We start from the raw sequence: 22,175 nt of genomic DNA on the forward strand, positions 1-22,175 counted from the left end.
GTAGATGGTATAGATTTATATAGATATTAGTTTTAATGTAACATGTTTTGCACATTTGGTATTGCAAAGGCCAGTTCCTGAAGTATCACCATCGGTGATGAGAGTAGGAAAGATGCGATTCGGGGTTAAAATAATGTTTATTGTATTATGTTAATGTTTAAATTTGTTGATACAAGGGGGATGTAGTGATGGTTTGTAAGGTTCAGTCTTGGAGCAAAGAGTAGTAAGAAGGAATGATCAGAATGTGGGTGTCTGAAGAGGAGCCAATGAGAAGAAGAGACAAGGAAAGATGAGAATGAATTTGGAGTAGAGATAGTATCCTTGCTTTTATCCTAATATTCATAGGCTTTTAAGGGGTTACCAATTGTCATTTTCAAGGTGTCATATGTCGGTGTATTAATCTTAGAGTTAGTGGGATTTAATCAACTTATTAATGTTTTGTCATCGTAAGTATAAGTAGTTATGTCAGGACGATAGACATATATGATGATATATGTGACATATAAATGGTAGAAACTCTATCCATGTTAGGGGTGTGATTTCGATGATATTGAGTGGCGAGATTTTGGGCTTGCAGGTGTCTTTAGCTTACTAAGTGATCTTTCTTAGCCAAAGATGGTGATCCGCAATATTAGGGATATAAGGTGAGTTTGTGAGATATAAGTATGACAACTGCCCCCTTAATTGAATGGGAAGTTATAAAGTAATATCATTCGAGATATTGAGCTCTGTAATTTATCCTTGATCCTTTGACTATAGCGAAGTGGCTTGTATTATTGTGAGGTACCTGTTGCGAGGTGTAATTTCTTTAAGCAATGTAAGTGTTCGAATTTGAAAATTTGTCCTTAAAGTGCTATAAACTTTGAAAGTATTCGAAAATTGAAATGAATGTTGATTTGATAAGAGCATGATTCAAAGCGAGACGTCCTACCATTGGCATAATGGGTGTGAGAGGAGACTAATACTGTGTACTGAGCTACACATCACCTTCTCACTAATTTGAAGGGTAGTTTATTGGGGAATGTACTACCACGTGCCTTGAGCGTTATCATATGCTCACTAAACTTTGAGAGCATGCTTTGCTCCTTAGGCCTTTATAAAAAAGAGACCAATAGCATTGAATTTTTTATATTTCTATCGCATTTCTTTGAAATTATCTTCTTTTTTTTTCGCTTTTATCAGTTTCAAACACATGGTTCTTCATTTCACTTTCTTTCAACAAGTTTGGAATTTTTCTTCTTTCATTTTTATTTACTACTTTCAACAATTGTTAGCTATAATGGCAAGTCAGGGCCCCGGCAGTGCAAGTTCATTGGCGACAACTTTGCAAGGTTCTAAGTAGAAAAGATTAGGGGACGAAGTGGGGACTAGTGTGACGCTATGGTCTACCATCGAGGAATGGAGTTAGAAAGTTTGCTACGATGTTGAAGTCTACATATCAATAACTACGAGTTTGATTTCATCCGTCCCCGAGGCCCCTATTGTTTGAGTGATCTACTTAACAAACTTAATGAAACCTTAATTCTTTTTTGCTACTACGTGTTCGAAGTAAAATTCCATTTACCTTTACATCCTTTCTTTTGCGACGTGCTCTAGATATACCACATAGCTCCTAAATAGCTTGTGAATCTTTCTTGGTGGAACCTAACAACCTTTTCTTTGATCAAGGTAGTGTGAACTTTTCGATGCTAAATAATATTGTCGATAGAGTTAATAGGGCCAATGTCCAATCTACTTTGCTTGCTGAAGGTTCTCGTACACAACCTAATACTTTTGTTGCAAAATGATGCAAAAGCACATGTCGAAGAACACCAGGTTGTCAATCTCTTAGGTGAGGTTTTATGGCGAGCTCTTCTTTTAATAGCGTAATAGAAGTTAGCTCCGATAATATGAAGGTCCCTATTAATGTGACTCCTTTGAAGTGAGTCATGAACCTTGACGACTATGCGAGCTTAAGCCTTGGAGCTAGGGGAAAGTTATATGAAGAAACCATGATGGAACTTAAGGATATGGGTTTCGAAAACCATGGTACAGGTATGTGCCGTTGTATCGTTTTCCTTATTGGTGCGAGATTAATAAATCATTTGTTCTGTGTCTGCAGATCCTGCGTCAAGTGAGATAACAATCAACAAACCTACCCCCAAATTATCTCATGGTTGACTTGGATCCAAAAATGCGAAGGATGGCCATTGCACCTTGGCTGGTATGTACCTTTGAAGGAGTCTTTGTGGATTTTTTTATATACATAATTTTTAAAAACTAATTAATTACAAAAATGGGTTAGGGAAAAAAATATTTAGCAACGGAATATAATTAGGTAATTTAAATAAGAATGAGAATTATTTATTTTTGTTATTCTTACCATTTTTAAGAGCTATTTAAATTTAATTTCAAAATGAGACAGACTTAACATGCAAATAGACCAAAAATTAAAAATAACGGCACCTTATGTTTTAGTTAATCTAAAAAGGGTAATTGCTTAATTAGACTGAACGTTTTATATAATCACACTTCAGTTCAGTATCTCCACTGTATCAGACAGCATCATTAAAAAATTATTCTTTTAAGGTAAAAATTAAAGCATGATTGAAGGGAAAGTAGCTTAGTGTCGCCTGACATAGTAGCGATACTATTGAATACAATTGAAAACGATCCATTTTTCATAAATAATTTTTTACTAACCCATTTTCGTATTTAATTATTCTTTTGAATTATGTATATAAGAAAAGCGGAGTCCTTATCTACTAAGTCAATTAGGGTGCAGCTGCAACCAAAACAAAAATGTCACAGAACTTACACAGCAGGTGCCACTTCAGGGTTACCTCTTCGAATTCCTGCTCTTATGGACACCACGGGGAAAGTTTGTTTGAGTTTTGTTGCTGGGACCACAATAGGGGATGTGGCCCATATGCATATTTGTGGGTTGTTATATTTGTGAATTTCCCACTTATATTTCCCCTATATATAAGATGCCCGAATCAATATACCATAACTAATGTATTTATATCTGACCCTAAAATCCACCGACATACTGATGTTGTAGTCATTGATTCTTCTTTGCACAACATTTTTAATAGAAGTATTGGTTGAGTAAAGGGTAATTCAAATCTAACAATTCATAGGCATATTTCATTTATGTGCATCAACATTTAGTATCTGATCATAGTTTAAGGACTCTTATGTATAATTATTTCGGCTTATTTTGACAAAAACTATTGGTTCATCTTGTGACTTGAGATCACTATATCAATAACTTCAACATATGTTTTTTTTCAAGCTTAACTTAGATGAAGTCACCACAATCATCATCATGACATTTTAGTTATAGGAACATTGTAAAAAAGGTAGGTTAGTGTTCCGACTAGACTATATTTGAATAATATCTGGATAATATAATTTGACAATTGGAGGTTATCTGAACAATGACATAACCAATCATTTATCATACAACTCATGAATTTCTAACATTGTGGACTCTTGAGTTTAGTACTGAAAATATTCCACTTAAGAGATTTTTTGACATTATAGACCCTTGACTATAGTAATCGATAAAAAAACCCGAACTATCTAACATTAATGGAATTCCCGATATATAAGCAATGGGATAGCTGATAAACTTGCATAATTAAAAAGCTCATAGCCAATGTTGGCTATATATTTCACCTTTAACAACTCCACAACATCTCATCTTTTACGAAGGCCGTCACAATATTTTCATTATTGTTGAGATCCATTGCTATGCATTTACACACTTTATACTACTACATCTTAAAAAACTATTTATATTAGATATGCACTTAATACTTTCAACCAGTGCTGATGAACTTGGATCGAATGGCTCGATTCAACCAGTTCAAAACTGATAAGTCCAACAATTCAACTACAATAATTAAAAATGAAATGAAATGTAAAACTTAAGACAAAATGCCAAAAAGAAGAAGCACAGAGTCATGAAAAAGAGAAACAAAGGCGAAAATTTGGAAAAATAAAAATAAAGAGAAACGAAGAGACTTCAATAAAAAGAGAAACAGAGAAGAGTTCAAAGAAAGGGAAATTTAAAACAAAATAATTTTTTAACATTAATCTTATAAGTTTTTCTGATATTTGTTCTTTTTTAACACAATATCAATAATTAATCATAGTCACTCCCCAACTTTTAAATGGGAGGATAATGCGATTTAACGCACTCGAACTCATATTCTCCTACAATGACAATAGTATTAATATCAATCGAATTAAAAATCCATTCATAAATAAATAATTAAATGAGAGAAGGTGATAAAAAAAATAGTAATGAGATAGGTGGATAATCATGGGCTAAGACAAAGCTTGACAAAAAAAATAGGCTTTGGGCCTTATAATTTGTTTATATTTGAAGCCCTAAAAGGTAAAAACTTAATTGTTGGATGAATAAAAATATAGTTTTTTTTTTTCTATAATTAAATTGGTTGAATATAGAATCGATGGTTGGATCCGATTTTTAGAACATTACTTTCAGCTTAGGTTTTTTTCAGGTTTTTTGTCTTTAATGTTGTCTAAAGAATCATCATTTTCAAAGGTCATATCCAATTGAAATGTAACTCAGTCATCAGTTGAAATCATACTCCATTCAAATTGATTAGTGCCATAAATTAATCTAGCGTCTCGAGGTTGTTAAATATTAAATTTCAAACATTACAAATATTTTTAATGATTTTTATAATTCTTATTAACAAAATTAACACTTATTTACTTTCGTGAAAAGTAAAAACTATAATAGAACTTCTTTATACCACATGTAGTACATATTTAACAAATGTAACAATAATAATATAGGAATTCTAAAGAACCAAAATATCCATACCTTTCAAGAAGTGCCATGGAATATAGAGGAGATTATCAAATGCGCTTACAATTGGGCGAAACATTACGGTTCTATTCGTAGGAGAGGGAGAGAGAGAATTGGTAGACATACTTCAAGGGAGGACTTTGTGGGAACAAGAAAGTGGATTTGCATTAGGTCTGATGGAGTTGTTAAAGTTAATATAGGATCCGCTTCGGCAGGTGGAGTTATGAGAGACCAAAATGGTGATTGGATCCTTGGTTTTAATCGCAAAGTGGGAAACTGTTCTGTTTATGAAACTGAATTGTGGGGCATTCTTGATGGTGTGACATTGGCACAATGAAATTTTCATGACAAATTATCGATTAAAACCAATAATTTGAAAGTCATTGGAGACATTAAGAAAGCTATTTCAAATAGGTAAAATTCTACTTTAATAAGGCACATTACTTATCTCTTACAAAAGAGACATTCTTGTACATTGGTTATATCTTTAGAGAAGATAATATAGTAGCTTATCAAACTACTAAATTAACACTTGATAGAAAAGAATGTTTACAGTTACATGTTAACTCTACTCTTATTACTTTCTAATTTTTTGTATTTCTTCTTTATTCACCCAAAAAATAAAATATTTTCTTAACCAATATAAAATTACTCGCTCTACATTGCCAACAGATATCATAGTAATATCTTTCTATTATAAGCAAATAAACACACTGTTCAGCATGTAGAACCAAACTTGACACCCTGTCGAGATAATTTCATATACCCAAGTATAAAAAAAATCAATTTCTTTTATATATACACACATATCAAATTATAAAATGATTTGTTGGTATCGTAAACAGCATAGAACAAGTCCAATATGTCGACGCATGTTGTCTTGTCCCCAAAACACCACCCAACCCCACCTCTCCGTTTGTAACTCTGTGTTTCTTTCATCTATATTCTTCTTCTACTAACTTCTTTTCTCTCCATTTCCAACCCTAAAGCTTCTTAGTTTTGACCCCCTACCATCACATTAAATGCCAATACAAACACATAATATAAGCCCCGGATTACATCACCATCAATATTCAAATAACAAAAAACTAAATCAATATGGATTGAGTTTTAGTTTGGTTAATATTGCTATTATTATCATCAGTGCAAGACGATATGGGTTTGTATATATTCAAACGCATTTATCCTTATATTTAAAGGTTGAGGAGGGGTTATGGGTAGTTGTAAGTATTGTATCAAAAAGAACAAATATGATAAGAATCTGTAATTAGATTAATATTTAAAAAAAACTACATTAATAGTAAACTAATTATTAGTATTTTTTTAGTGATTCAACTATAAAAGTTACAAAATGACCATCAAACTATTAGTATTTTTTGTCACCTAATTATGAAAAGTTACAAAATGATACACAATTATTCAATTTTATCTTTTTAGCCACCAACTAACTAAAAGTGACAGCTTTTAAATTGACATAATAATAATTTTAACTCTCTACATTTATAAATTATGTCAATTTAATATTAATTTTAAAAAAACCTTCAACTCTCAATATTTAAATATTTTTTTGCAGTTTTAATTTTATTTTTAATATTGAGTGCTAATTTTAAAAGTGACGAGAAAAGATAGAAATTATTATATTAAATTTTTAATGTTTCTATTTTTATATATTTTAATTAAAGTGATAAATTTAATTTTTAAAATTTTTTAAGTGAAAAGATAAAAAATCAAATTATATAATTTTTAAATATTGAGAATTAAATTTTAGAATTAAAATTAAATAAACGCATTATATAAAAATTAAAAATTAAAAATATTTTTATATTAATTTTTAAAATTATTATCATTAATTAAAAAAGATAAAATTCAATAATTGAATAATTAGTTTAAAATAAAAAAAGGGAAATGTGTAGAGGCTATACGGGTATGAAGATATATAGTTACTACAGTAGTAGGAATGTAAGGAATGGCATTAAGCATTAAGTAGTAGGGTAGGGGTAGTAGTAGTAGTAGGCTATAATCTCTTTTAGCTCTTCAGTGTTGTGTTTCAGTATGAAGAAATGACCCTTACTGCCAGACTTATCTCAGATTATATTTCCAAGGAATATATTTTAGCCCGTGAACCCTCTCTCTCTCTCTCTCTCTCTCTCTCTCTCTCAACAGCATCCATTCCTTTACTAATCCTAATTATTTTGGAGTTGAATCAAAGGAATGTCTAAATCTTTAATATTTTTTTATCATTTATTTAATAATTGTTGGTATAATTTTCTAAACAAATTTTTAGGCTAATATGTAATATAAATTATTTTTTAATTGATTAAATGAATTATTTTTAAAATTTAAAAATAATTTTAAAAAGAAAGTATAAAAGCATATTTTCTCTAATTAAAAAATTTTCTTACCAACTGTTCAGAAAACACGTTTATATTCTCTTCTAAAATTAATTCTATTTTATGTTACTTGTTTAGTCAAATTTTTAAATATAAAAGAGATTTGAGTCAAAATTTGAGTAGTATTTTGCTGACACAGTTAAGTGTATTTTATTTTCCATTGATAAGACGAGACAACATCAATCAGAAAAGCGAAAAAAAGGAAATGGGAATTACAAAAATAGATATTGCCTTTAACTTTTGAAACCATATAATTCTGTTTCTAGTCATTTCTTCAGCACATTGGCTTTGAACTTCAAGAGAATTTACCTAATTTATATTCGATTTTTGTATTTGTAAACACCGTAATTGTTTGGATATGGCTAACAAATAATCAATTTGTCCATGTGCTAGACAGGAATTCTATCCATTATGATGTTGATACGATATGATTTAAATGTATCGATAGATATTGATTGACTCCTAACTCAATTGACATACTCAATCAGCATAGTTATTATTGTTAATGTAAAAAGATATGGGTTCGAGTATGCTAAAACGTATTATTCTCGTATTTATAAGTTGAGGATAGATTATGAGTAGTTCTAAACATCGTGTTAAAAAAGAAAAGATATGATCAGAACTTATAATAAAATTATTCAAAAACAAAATATTACTTTATTTATAATGAAATTCTTTTAAATACACGAGTTTACCCTAATTAGTTCAAACACTTTCAAGAGAAATTGATTCTAGATAAAAATAACAGTCTCCTCATTTCTATCTTTTAACTATAGTCGTTGATTTAGTAAAAGATCTCATGAGATCCCACTATAATAATATCTCACCTTAGACGTTACTCTCTTTAAGGCATTAAATGTCAGATTGAATTTGACGTGGAATATGTTTAAAACATATACATGAAATCGTAAACATGTTAAAAAAAAAAAGGACAATATCAATAAAATTTAAGATAGCTATTGGTTCAAGCAATGAATATGCATCTCAGCTTTGAGCTACCATTTAACGAAAGGACCTAATTAATATGATAATGGTACTTTAAAGATTCAATTAGAATATATGAAAATATTGAGGATCAATTTATAAAAATTAAAACATATTTCGAAGGAGCCAGATGCAATTAACCCTTATTTTCATCATCATAATGAAAAGAGTTTACCTGCTCTGCTCTGATTTGGGAACTCACCCGAAGAAGGCGAAGCCCCCACATGATTGCACAAAATCTAATCGTATCCATTTGATTAAACACCGTCGGGTGGGATCACGAGCCGTCTTAATTTACCAACGATCTCTTCCACCATGTGATTTGAATCAAACAGATGTGGTGACCCACTTCATTTTTTTTAAATAAATAAATATTCTAAAATTAATTTTTATATAATTTTTCAAATTTATTTTTACTATTTTAAAATCGATTTTCCATTTTCTTTTTCCAGCCCTACAATTTTACATGATCTGTGGTCCAAATTTTAGGGGTATATATTTTTATTCTAGAACACATGGATACTTAGGGAGGGGTGGGAGTGTCGTAGACCGATTCATGCACACTATTTCAACGCCGTGGGACATGAGTGTTCATACGTATCAAAAAGTATGAAAGTACAAATCTTTGGTCAAAAAATAAAAAGTAATTACAAAATTGTGTAATGGAGGTCTTTTTTTGTATTTTGGTTAAATTAGTCCTTATACATTATATCAATAAATAAATTAATTTTTTAGTTCAAAAATTAATAATTTTTTAATAATGAATAAATTAATCATTTTAAAAAATGATTATTAATGGAAGCTTATGGTTTTAATGTTTTTCGTTATTTTCCATAAATTAAATTATATGAATTCCAAAAGTGTGCATTAATTTTTGAAAGCAATGTAACACGGAAATTCTAATTTGATGTAATTATTTATGGTTTTGATTTTATTTAAATGATGATATCACTTTCTGGCATTATTTTAGTTTATTTTGGTATATACAAGCAATAATTTATTACACGATGTAGACAATTGATTTTACTTGTTGCTTTTTGGCTTTCAGGTTAGTGTGGCTTAGATGAGTGACAAACTTATGATAATCACATTTCCGTTTGTAGGTAAAATCACCTCTATCATCCCTTTTAATTTTAATATTAAGCAAATTAATCTTTAAAAAAGTAATTAAATTTCTATCAATTTTAAAATTAAGTAATTAAAATAATTAGTTGGTAACGTTATATATGCTATCAATTTGGCTACAGTTTAACAAATTTACCTCGCGATATTTACATAAAATATATAAATATTGAGAGTTAAACTTATTATTATACTAATCATATTTATGTATAAATGACAAAAAATGTTAACGTTGTGATTAATTGTAGTTGTCTACTTTCAAAATTGATAGGGATTAAATTGCTTCATTTTTTTTAAAAGGGATCAATTTGCTCAATATTGAAATAGAAAAGGATTGAAAATGAGTTTTTACCCATTTGTATTAAGGTTAATATAAATATTGGCCATGAATTTAATAATTAGGTATGTTTTGATATTTGTAATTTTTGTCTACTTTACTTTTGAGCTTGACAATTAAATTTATTTTAATTTTGGACTTAAAAAATATAAAAATTTGATGATAAAATACTTTAAATTGTATCACACCATTACTTGAAAAAAGTAAATCTAATGATAGAAAAAAGATTCTTTTTATATTGAAACTTTTGACTGTTCCATGTCTTGTTGGCATATTTGACAAAACGGTTTTGTGGGTCACATTTGCCAGATATTTGGGTAAATGAATATTAGTTCTTTTGATATTTACTTGGTTGAACGAACGATGATTCACCATGAGCTGAGTTATTGGATAAGGATTGTGACTTGATCCTTATCAGCTTCTTCTGAATTTGAAGGAATATTTTAGTAGACTTGTCGATTGTTTCAAATGAAAAATTAACTTATTGATTGTTTCAAATGAATTATCAAGATATTATTCCTTGTTGATTGCTTCTATTTGTTATTGGTGAATTATTGTGGTGAGGCATGCATTTGCTGAAAGACTAGATCATTTTCTTGAAAGTATTTTTGGTTTCCAACTTTTTTTTTTTTTTTTTGTAATATAAGTTGAGTTGTTTTGTATTCCATTTATGTTGTTGAGTGAAGAATGTACATGTGCTGAGTAAAGAGTGTTATTGGTTGAGTGTAGATTTGGCTGTGTGATAGATTGTAATTCTTTACTCTATTGGGGCTACATATATCTTATTTGAGAGGGATCGTTTGGGCTTTAGTCGATGAGGATTTTTGGTTGGATTATCAAATAATATTACACTTTGAGCAAAGCTCTGCAAATGTATGATCGTTATGTTCTAACTACGTTAATAAAGTTTGATTTTGCATTCTCTATTTCGTTGTTTATTGTTGTTGTTCATATCTTCGTTTGTTTTATTCTTAGTTGCAACATCCTTTAGAATGATATTTTGTTCCGATTATTGCTTATTAATTCTTTTCCATTTTACATTTTCCAAATACAAAGATCAAAATAAATTTAGTTACCAAATTCAAGTATTAAATAGAGTAAAAAAAATCCAGGTATTAACATGAATTTAATTGACAAGTTTAGAGTCCATAACTTGCATTAATCATTTCGAAAACAAAATATTTATTCATACTAATTTAAAATTTTTAATTAATCAATCTTGCATAAACAAAATTTATTACAAAAATATTTATACATTTTAATAAATTTATAATTTCATTTTAAATTAAATGATTTAAATTGTAAATTTAAAACGTGTTTCAAAATGTTAATGTTTTAAATTAGACCGTGGTCGAATCGATCAAGTCACCAGTTCATCAATCCAACATATTCCACCAATTCAATTTAAAAAAATCCAATTTAACTACCCAAATCAATCAATTCAAAGCTTCTCTTCATAATGATACTCTAATCAATTTCCGATTTGACTAACACTGTGAAGAGAGTATAGTAGTAGGGGATAGCCAAATACATTTACAAGTCTCGAAAAAGTAGTGGTATAGTATACATAATTATTCTTTTGACAAAAGTTCATTTCTCCTTTATCAATTATTTTTACAAAAGTTGATATATAATTACTTTTATTATAAAAAAAAAAGTTGTATACTTTTTAAAAGGAAAAATATTTGGGATTTCTTTATATTATATTATAGGGTTAACAGAAAAATATTTTTTAAAATCAACGGAATAATTTAATTAATAAAAGTGAGAAAAAACATAATTTATAACAAAATTAACTATTTCCTAATAATTCATTAACTCATGAGCAAATTAACTCTTCTATTTTTAAAGTGAGCAAACAAATAATAATTAAATATGATGTCGATAATTACATGTGTCTATTTATGATTGGATAATTTTTAAAAGTTAGAAAAATTCAAAAACATTATATAAAAGTTATAAAAATTAAAAAGCAAAATTTTCAAAAAGTTACAGAAAGAAAAAGGTTTAAAATTTTATTTAAAATTTTTTATGAAAATGAACTTATTATATAATTATAAAAAGTTTTAAAACTCCTATTTTATTTTTTAAAATTTTATATCATAAACCAAGATTTTTTAAAAATCTCTCTTAATTTATATTGTACTTTTTAAAAATATTTTTAGATTTTTAATTCAAAATTTTGGAATTAATTATTAATTTTTAAAAATTTAAAACATTTTATTAATTTAATGAATATTATATATATATTTTTTATTTTGTGTTTTTTAAATTCAATCAATTATGCATCTATACACAGCCATGTTTTCTACAAATGTATTTATCCTTTTTGGCTACAGTATTTTATTAATAAAAATAGCATCGCTTTATTTGTCCTTTATTAATAAAAATAGCATCGCTTTATTTGTCCTTTTTACTCAATTTTAAATATTATAAAAATTAATTTGAATATTTTTTATATTGACAATTTTACTTTGATCTCTTTAGTATTAGTGTTTTTTTTCAAAATTTAAATTATTTTTCTAAATACGCATGTTAAATTACTTTTAAAATTAAATTGAAATTTATAAAACATAAACAATCATCATTGTTTTTTAAAATTTTTAAAATTTTCTTTCTATGCATCCCTATTACAATAAAATCTCTGATTATGTTAAAAGGCGTAGTCGAGATTAGTAGAGATCTCGACTCCTTAAAATAGAAAATATTTTTCATTTAGGTCCCTTTAAAATTTATAAAAATTTAAATTAGTAAAGATAAAATTACACTTTGACACCATAAAATGATAAAAATTTGATTTAATCATTTTAAAAATTATAAAGATGTAGAAATTAAAATAGTAAAATTATATTTTTACTATTGTAAAATATATAATTTAATTTCAACCCTAAAATTAAATTCGACTTTGCCCTTGATTATGTTGATGTTTATTCAAATCTCAAGTTAAATAGAAAATTACCAATTTTTTTTATTTTATAAATTTAGTTATGTTCTAAAGGTATTTTTATCTTTTCATATTTTTATAAATAAAAAAATTACGATAGAATTTGAAACAAAAATATTATAAAATTTAAATCTTTAACTTTATCACTTCAACCAAAATATCATTTAATTTATATATATATATATATATATATATTTAATAAATATATGTATTATATAAATTTTTTATTTGTATTGTGACAAAAGCTAGATTCACATATACTAACTTACTGAGAAAAAAATGTAAAAAAAATGCATAAAATTGTAATAATAATTTGAAAACTTGTATTAGTTTTGTTTTTATATAGTTATTATATAAAGGAAATATTGAATTTGATTTTGTTGTAGAACACGTAAAATAACGAATAAATCGAAAAAATTGAACACACAAATTTTGCGTGAAAAATTTCATCTGAAACGAATAAAAAAAATCACGAACAAAAGGAGATTTCACTAATAAAATAAAAATTCAAGATGGAGAGAATTAAAATAAAGGTCTAACTCACACACTAATCCCAGTGACTCTAATGTGACTTATATACGTTACATGTTACTTGTTGCTCACTTACCCTAAATACACTTTAGATACTAATTAATGCAATATACCATTAAATATTTGGGGTCTAATTACTAAATAATCCCAGATTTGTCGTCCAATAAATCAACTACACATTACCATATCTCATTGCGTATTTGTCCTGACTGCTCGTTGTGACATTACTCTCTATTTTAGCCTGAAATACGAAACATACTCCACAAATATGATATTTAAATCATACTATTTTACTAATAAAATTAAGCTAAACTATTTCAGAAAGTATGCAATTTGTCCTTTAATTTAAATAAACCCTCGCACATTTTGTAACCTTTAACTTTTAGCTATTAATTTATATCTAAATAAACCTTTCAACATTTACTTTATATTTAAATAAACCCTTAACATAAACAAACATTCTATTAAAGGAACCTAAGATTAAGGGATTATTTTTAAAAATATTAACTATAAATAATTCTCATTTTAGACATTCAAAATAAAAAAATTGTAATTTAAACACCTACGTTACATAATTTGTTCATTCTGATCATTCATGTTAAAAACTCTAATCGAAATATGACATGATATTTTTGACACAGACCAATCATTGATGCTACATAGCACAATTTACCATCTTATAAATGTTGCATACTACTTTAAAAGACTAAAATATAATTTTCTCAATACTAATTATTAACCAAAACAAAACATTTAATTATTTTTTAGGTTTGGGTTACCCTGATCATTCTATGGTAAATTGTGTCATGTGTCATCTAATGATTGATTCATGTGTAAAAAAATGTCATGTTAGATTTCTATCAAAGTTTTTAACGGGAATGACTAAAATTAACAAACTATGTAACTTGGGTGCTTAAATTGCAAACATTTTATTCTGGGTTTTATAGTTGAGTGACTATCTATGCAATTTACCCCTTATAAAATTGCCTATAATTTTTTACAAAATAAAAAATTGAGTAAAAAATAAATGAAAATAAAAATAAAATCATGCATTACATATATATATACATTTTACATTTTTAGTAATGTTAATAAAATAACTAATAATTAATTAGTACAAAGAAAAATATGATTAAGAGAATTTTATTTTTCATTTAAGTGTCCTAATTCCACTCAACTTCTAATTTAGTTAAAATCACATTGAATATAGAAATAAGACTAATAATAACAAGGCTAAATGTTAAAATAAGGGTTAATCTTTTTAACAATTGTTCACATAAGGTTTAAACTTCTTAAATTGGTTTTTACACATTCCACCTCGATTTATAATAAGAATTAGGTGAATGTTGACGTATTTAAAATAAAATTAAAATGCACGATAATTGAATCAATATTACTTAAAAAGAAAATAAAATTATAATTTAAAATTTGATTTGAAAAAACCCCTATTATTTGAACGCATTAAAAAAAGTTTGACCATTATTTGAATATTTTGGAAGGTTTGGCCTTCAATTGAGCACTCTTGAAAAATTTCAGTTATTATTTGATAATTTTAAAAGTTTTGATCCTTAAATGAACAACAATAATAACTACACCCAAAGTCACTAAATTATCAATAATTTTATATTTTTGTCACTCTACTTCAAAAAGTTATAAAATGGTCACTAAACTATTCAAATGTTTTCATTCAAGTCACATAACTATTCGAAAGTTTTTGTTTAAGTCACTAGACAATGAAGTTTTTTTAAAGTTCGGTTATCGAGCTCTAAGCGAAGATTAGACAATCGGTGCGGTAGATTATTACCCATCGATGGGTAGAAGAACATACTTTAGCTCCAAGCTAATTGGTGCTGGTGGTGCAAATGGAGAAGGCTATATAACAATGATTTTAATAGCTTAATGACTTAAATGAAAATTTTCTAATAGTTTAGTGACTATTTTGTCACTTTTTAAAGTTGAGTGACCAAAATAAAAAGTAACCAATAATTTAGTGACTTAGGAGAAATTTACCCTAATAAAAATAAGTAAACAAAATACACCTTACCGTATAATTTCCGCATATCATAATATATACAAACCAAATTCCCTCTTTCTCTCTCCCTCCCCTCCTCAGTAAGCTTACGAAACTTCTTCTTCGCTTCTTCTCTGCAAATGAATCCCGAGAAACCTCCCAAACCCTTATCTTTTTACCCTTTTTCACCTTCTTCTCCATCACCAAACTAACGTTTCCGTACACAACGAACAAAATCAAAGCAATGGGTAAAGCTTCCAAGTGGTTCCGCAGCATCCTCGGCTTCAAAAAATCCGAACCCCATAACCAACCTTCTTCTTCTTCAAAACCAACTTCCCATAAAGACAAACGGCGTTGGAGTTTCGTCAAATCGTACCGTGAAAAAGACTCCTCCACGAACAGTAGTAATGGGAAGTTGCCGTCGTCTTCGCAGCAACTGAAAGACTCTGTTTCCTTCGTTGAAAGGAAAGGTGACAATGAAGTAACGGATCCTAGCAAGCACGCCATCGCTGTTGCTGCCGCCACTGCCGCCGTTGCCGAAGCAGCCGTTGCGGCTGCTCAAGCTGCCGCTGCAGTGGTTAGGCTCACTAGTAACGGTGGTAGGTGCGCTCGTGAATCGGCAGCGGTTCACGTTTGCAACAACAATAGCTATATAGCACACGAAGAGTCATCCGCCATTAAGATACAATCTGCATTTCGTGGATACCTGGTTAGTTTTTTTTTTTTTTTAATGAAAATTTTCCGGGATTAACAAATGATAACGTGTTAATTGCTTGACACGTGTCCTTCTTCCTCATCTTAATCACCCCCACTTGCGGTTCCAAGGCGTTGAATTCGTTGAACATTGCTGTGATTGCAAAAACCCAAAATTCTTTTTCCATTTTTTCTTTTTATTTTATTCAAATGGCCATAAAGAAAAAGAACAAAGCACGAAAACGTGTATTGTTCCCATTACTTAATTTAGTTATCTGCAAGATTCACGTTTTTACACAAATCGTGTCGTTTTCAAGTTCATCTTCCTTTCCCATCAAGTAGATAGCAAAAGAAATTACCCACCAAGCTTCCATTTTCATACATCTGAGTTGTTTCTCTTTATATGTATACGTATTGCCATGCTTTATGTTGCACAATGGGCACCCTTCTCCATAAAGAAAACTACCCTGTTTGATCTCTGTCAGTATCACCTGCAAGCTTTTACCTTACTATTTCATAGTCATGGCGTTTTCAAGCATTTAATTGTTTTGGGGGGAGGCGGAGAACATAGTTTTTGAGGTTTGGTGATTTGAGTAATTTGATACTATTTCTGGGGTTGGTTTAGGTAGTCTTTCATTTTATAGTACTACTGTAAGTATAGCAAGTTTAATAGAATTATTTGATATTGGGTGGTAAATAAAGTGGATTAGTTAGTTTATTGGTGTCTAATTATTGAAAAGCTTTGAAGGGGGTACTCCCCCCCAACTACTCTTTTGCCAGGGTCAATAATTATGCAATAATTTATTATCTTACTGAATAAAGGTTCAACCCATTTGTCAGCATTTTCTGATCACAAGACTTTGAATGCAATTAAACTTTTTTTTTTTTTGAGAATTTGGACGACTTGGTTCTTTGCCTATCCTTTTTTTGAGGGTGGTTTTTTGCATATATTGGGTTTGAACTTTTCTGGGTAATTGCAAATTTTGATTTCTGAAAGGGGTGGGTCCAAAACCAGTGAAAAAGTTTTTTGTGGGTAATACTGAAGATATAGGTGGCAGAGCTTTTAACATAGATAAAAGTTATGTTTATATGTCAAGGGTAATGATCTGGTATATTTTTTCAACCTTGTGTGTTAAAAACCCCATTATCTTTGTATCCAATATATATTTGTTTGAAATCATTTGTTATCTAGCAGTCACATTGGGTTTTGATCGAATCTCAAAACCAGGAGATGTCACCTAACGGGTCGAATTTCGTACCATTTGATCCAACAAATGTTTTTGTTTATCTAAAGTAACCCTAATGATTTTGTATGACTTTTCTAAAGTAACCAAAATGACTTTGTATGACTTTTTATGGAGATGATATAGAAAGCTTGGTGGTATTAGTTGGGGTACCAGAAGTGGAATACAAAACCCTTTAGCCATGGTCAGAGCATTATTGGGAAGGCTTGTACTAGGGGTCTGGGGTGGTAGGGCGGCTAGTGTGAAGTCCTTTTCCCATTTCATATTACATCAGAAATTTGAATATTTTGGGAAATTTATTAACAATTGTATACTTCTACGACTTACCTATTATCTTCATGGCGCCAGTGACCATTTAAAATTTTCATGTTGCTAGTACTTGGTTTCTACATTTGCCATGGCGCCAGATTTTTAAAATTTCGTGTTAATTAATTAGTTTAATAAATGATTCATTGTGGTCCTTCTACCTTGTTTTTTGAACCTTGGGTTGCTACTTACTAGGCGCCTTTGTGAACGCCCTTTATTCATGGGCACCTGGTTCCTTCCCTTTTCAGGTGCTTTTATTTGTTTCTGCTGCTTGCATCCATAGTCATTAGCATAATTACATAAAAAGCTTTTTACTTGATAGAAGAGTGGAAGATCTTGCTTGAGTGATGCCCTTTATATGTTTCTGTTGTTTGCCTGATTATACATATTTTCATTGATGTAACCTTTGAAGGCAAGAAGAGCATTGCGAGCACTAAAAGGATTAGTGAGACTCCAAGCATTGGTTAGAGGTCATATAGAAAGGAAGAGAACTGCAGAATGGTTAAGAAGGATGCAAGCATTATTGAGAGCTCAAGCACGTGCTCGTGCTGGCCGGGCCCAAATTTCCGAGTCTTCACAATCAAGCTGCAAATCGTCTCACTTCCATCATCCGGTAAAAGCCAGAATCTGTTCTTCCTTCCTGTGTTTTTCCTTGAAATTTCTCACTGCGTATTCTTTTTGCCAAAGTACATCTTCATGTACTGTGGGCTCCTTTACTTTATACCTGTAGACAACTTTCAAAGCTCAAGAAAGAATTTAAGGCTTTTAATTAAGTCGGTTGATGCTGGATAAAAGTCAACTTTGTAGGAATTATGACAAGATGTGATGCAGCAATATATCAATAAATTTATGCTTAAATTTAATTTTCTTTGGAGAAAACATGGTCATGGTGGACACCAAAATGTCTGGTAGCTACTTTATTGCGAAAATTATGGGACCAATTGAGTTATTTTGACAAAATGATACTTCCTGCACTTAAATCTTTAACATAGAAACCTGTCATTTTCTTTGATGTATATATTGCTTGCCACTAATCGTAAGCTGCCATTTTTTATGTTTATCTTTTGAGTGGTATGATCTTGAAGCTTATTGCTGAAAGGAAATTTAGTGAGAATAATTATCAGCCATTGCTTTCAATTCTATGTTGATTGACATGGTTGGATTTATTACATGGACATACTTTTCTTTGTATATTAAATTGATGTAAACTTGTCTATTTTGCAATTGTCGGTGACCATGAAATCTCTTTTTTTGTATAGGATCCAGCAACCCCTGAAAAATTTGAACATGTTAGTCGATCCCAGGGTACAAAATATGAACAATCATCAATGTTGAAGGTATGTTCTTCACATGTTTGATCTTTATGTGTATCGTTTGGCATTGTATATTCGTGTTTAATTAACTTGATTCAACAATATCAGAGAAATGGATCAAAGTCAAGTGGAAGGACTGTTGATAATCAAGAGAAATTACACTCAGGTTGGTATCGCCGTGTTGATGAGCAAACATGGGTGCATTCAACAAGAATTGGTCCTAATGATGATGAAAAAAATGACAAAATCCTTGAAGTTGACACTGGGAAACCAAATTTCATCTCTAAACGGAGAAACCTCTTTCATTCAACACATCTTTCTCTAAATTCTGATTTATATAGCTGTAGTTTCACTAATTCGAGAGACTCACACCAAACAGCTCCTAGTCCTTCATCTGGTGAAGTTCAGTCTTTAACTCCATTGATGCTATCTCACTCTGAAGCAATACAGGAAAGCCCTTTCTGCGATGCTGTTGATGATAATAGTCCACAATTCTATTCTGCATCATCAAAAGGAGCTAGTTCCAAGAGAAGCCCTTTCACTCCTGCTAAGAGTGATGGCACTAGAAGCTACCTAAGTGGTTACTCAGACCATCCAAATTACATGTCTTACACTGAATCTTCAAAAGCTAAGGTAAGGTCTTTCAGTGCTCCAAAACAAAGGCCTCATTATGAAAGATCGAGTTCAACAAAGAGGTACTCCATTCATGGTTTTGGTGAATTGAAATCAACTACACAAAGGTCTGCCATGCATGCAAACTTCGCCAGCAAAGCTTACCCCGGTTCGGGGAGGTTGGACAGGCTAGGAATGCCCCTTGGGTATAGATACTAAATAATAGTTTCACCATTGGGCTAAGGAATGTTATGTAGTTTATGTTTAGATGTTAACGATGATGACTCTCACCTACCCTAATGTATCCATCCTTTAATGTTTTAGTGCATGTGAGTTCCCAAGTTAAAAAGAATAGTAGCTGCTTTACAAGTTAAATTATGAAAATATGATATGGGGTTAAATCATAATTTTGTCATTTCATCCTTTTCTTAGATTCCTTTTAATTAAAGGGTGATTAAACTAATGCAAAGTTTTAGTTGCTAACAAAACTCAAAAGGCAAAAGGGTGGCTATGAACTCTAGTTGTGAAAAGCCTTTTTAGTGAGTTCATCAATGTCCTTTTCAAATAGCAAAAGTCATATTATGGCTATGGGATTTATAATTATGAAGCAAGAGGGGGTGGTGAAGGTGTGCCCCCACTTGGATTATGTGGGGTAAGGGGGTATATGTACGTGCAGATATTGGGGGGTAGGGATGTCGGCGGTGGGTGGAATAGATGTGCTAAGCTGACCTAGAAAAACTGAAGATCCCAGTCAGGTTACGGTAATACGGTATGTATGTAGAAGTCAAAGATAAACAGTACATATTGTCTTGAAATGTCTCTATTGGGCTGGCATGTAGGTGTCAAGGTATTATTCAAGAAGTATATAGGTGTTGATCTTCTCTTTCATCTTTCTCGTGCTTTTTCTATTAAAATTATGAAACTTTTTATATATATTGGCATAACTATAAATTTGGGCTCTAAATGCTTATTTTTTGTTAATTTTTTAATTAATGTGATGTTTGAATTAAACTTTTAAAATTTAATTGGGTGAAAAACCTGAATCGCCAATCTCTTTATCATGCATTTTTTCCTTTTATCTCTATCTTTTCTTATATCCCCATTTCTATGCAATCTAGTAATTCGGATGTGAATTAGACTTTTTTTCAAAGTTGGAATTATTTATTAAGTTTAAAGGCTAGTTCGAAATTAGGAAGGAGTTAGGTTAAGGATGGTAACGACACGAGATAGATTTTTGCTTGCCTCGGCCTTGGTCCGAAACTTGACTAATTTGCCTCGACTTTGATTCTTAAGAACAAAAAAATCAGCCCAAATCCTGAAGTCGAAACTTAATAGCAAACCTGACTCTAATTCTAACTCAAATTTAATTTAATTGTTTCATTTTGAAGCAAATAAGATTTTTTTTTTGAATTTATACTTAAAATTTAATATATATTTATTTATTAAAATAAATAACTTAACATATTTATATATATATCAAGGGTATTTTTGTAAATATATCGAGTTAGGGTGGATTTACTTCAAATCCAACTTGCTTAGCCTAAACTCGATTTTCCAAAAATTTTGACTCTAACAAATTAGGTCGGGTTGAAACCCGTCGGATTTGAATTTTTTTACCATCCTTAATTTGGACCAAAATATTAAGCTCCAAAAATAGGCTTAGTTAAAATAATAAGTTTGTTTAAAATATGAATCGAGCTTAAACATTTAAGGTTCGAACTTAATTCAGCACGACTCATTTTCTATAGTTGTAATATATTATGTAATTTATAATGCATAAAAAATTAAATCTATAATAATATATATAATGATATAACTGAACATTAAAATGTTAAATTGTGTATGTATAAAATTTTAATAAATAAAAATATATATTAAAAATTTAAAAGAATTAAAAAATAGATATAAATTAACTATTTCCAGATTAGATGTTTTAATTGATTCCATACCAACCGAATAATGCCTTTGTATGTTTCCATTCCCTATCCCAAGAACATGAGCAGCCAAGTGCCTTGGTTTCAGCAATTTCTTCCAGCTTCAATTTCTATTCTGCGCGCAAGCTATTTGCATCAAGCTCCTCTCTTTCAAAACATATGTCGTTATCCAGACCCTGCTTGCATCAGAATAGTCCAAATGTATTGAATAATACAAGCTTGGTTCCAAATTTGAATGTCCTTAAGTCCAAGACCTCCCTCAGATTTCGGTTTACAAACTATATCCCAACTCACACGAGCTCCAATAGCTAACTCTCCATTTCCCTTCCATAAGAATCTCTTAACACAACTGATTGATCTTCTTAACTATTGCTATGGGGAGGATGAAAAGCCTAGCCCAAAAGTTCTGTACATGAAAAAGTACTGCTTGAATGAGTTGCTTACCTGCATAGGAAAGCAACCATTCCAGCCAAAAACACTTCACTCTTTGAAGAATTTAACTGCAATCCTGAAAACTTGTGAAATTGCTCTATAATGCACTTAACCCCCAATAGAATCCACCCTACCTTTCACAAGAATTAAGTAAGATTGATTTTCTTACATTTTGGATGATAAATAAACAATCCATTGACAGCAGCTACTAACGACTTCGACAAAACGTTCATTGCAATCACAGAGACATATGATGAAAGCGGATCTCCTTGATGGACACCCCACTAGTCCTCCATTTACAAAAAAGGAAAATCTAGGAGTGGTGATACATGCCTTAATCCAAGAAATGAACACAGGATGAAACCCCATAGCTGACAAAACAGCAAGCAAAAATTTTCCAATTCACTGAATCGAAAGCTTTCTGCAAGTCAATCTTCAAGGCACATCGAGGGGAGACACTCTTTCTGCTATAGCCCCTTACAACATTTAAATAA

At 30.0% G+C, this 22,175-nt stretch overlaps 1 protein-coding gene across 1 annotated transcript; it reads left to right on the forward strand.

Moving 5' to 3' along the window:
* The first annotated feature begins 15,184 nt into the window (after positions 1-15,184).
* LOC108480227 (protein IQ-DOMAIN 22-like) lies at positions 15,185-19,667 on the forward strand. Its single transcript, XM_017783141.2, has 4 exons — positions 15,185-15,856; positions 17,803-18,003; positions 18,650-18,727; positions 18,812-19,667. The coding sequence occupies exons 1-4, from the start codon at positions 15,392-15,394 to the stop codon at positions 19,532-19,534; spliced, it is 1,467 nt and encodes a 488-aa protein (XP_017638630.1). The 5' UTR covers positions 15,185-15,391; the 3' UTR covers positions 19,535-19,667.
* The last annotated feature ends 2,508 nt before the right edge of the window (positions 19,668-22,175 follow it).

Source organism: Gossypium arboreum, chromosome 1 (genome assembly GCF_025698485.1).
Source record: "Gossypium arboreum isolate Shixiya-1 chromosome 1, ASM2569848v2, whole genome shotgun sequence".
Classification (NCBI taxonomy): Eukaryota; Viridiplantae; Streptophyta; class Magnoliopsida; order Malvales; family Malvaceae; genus Gossypium; species Gossypium arboreum.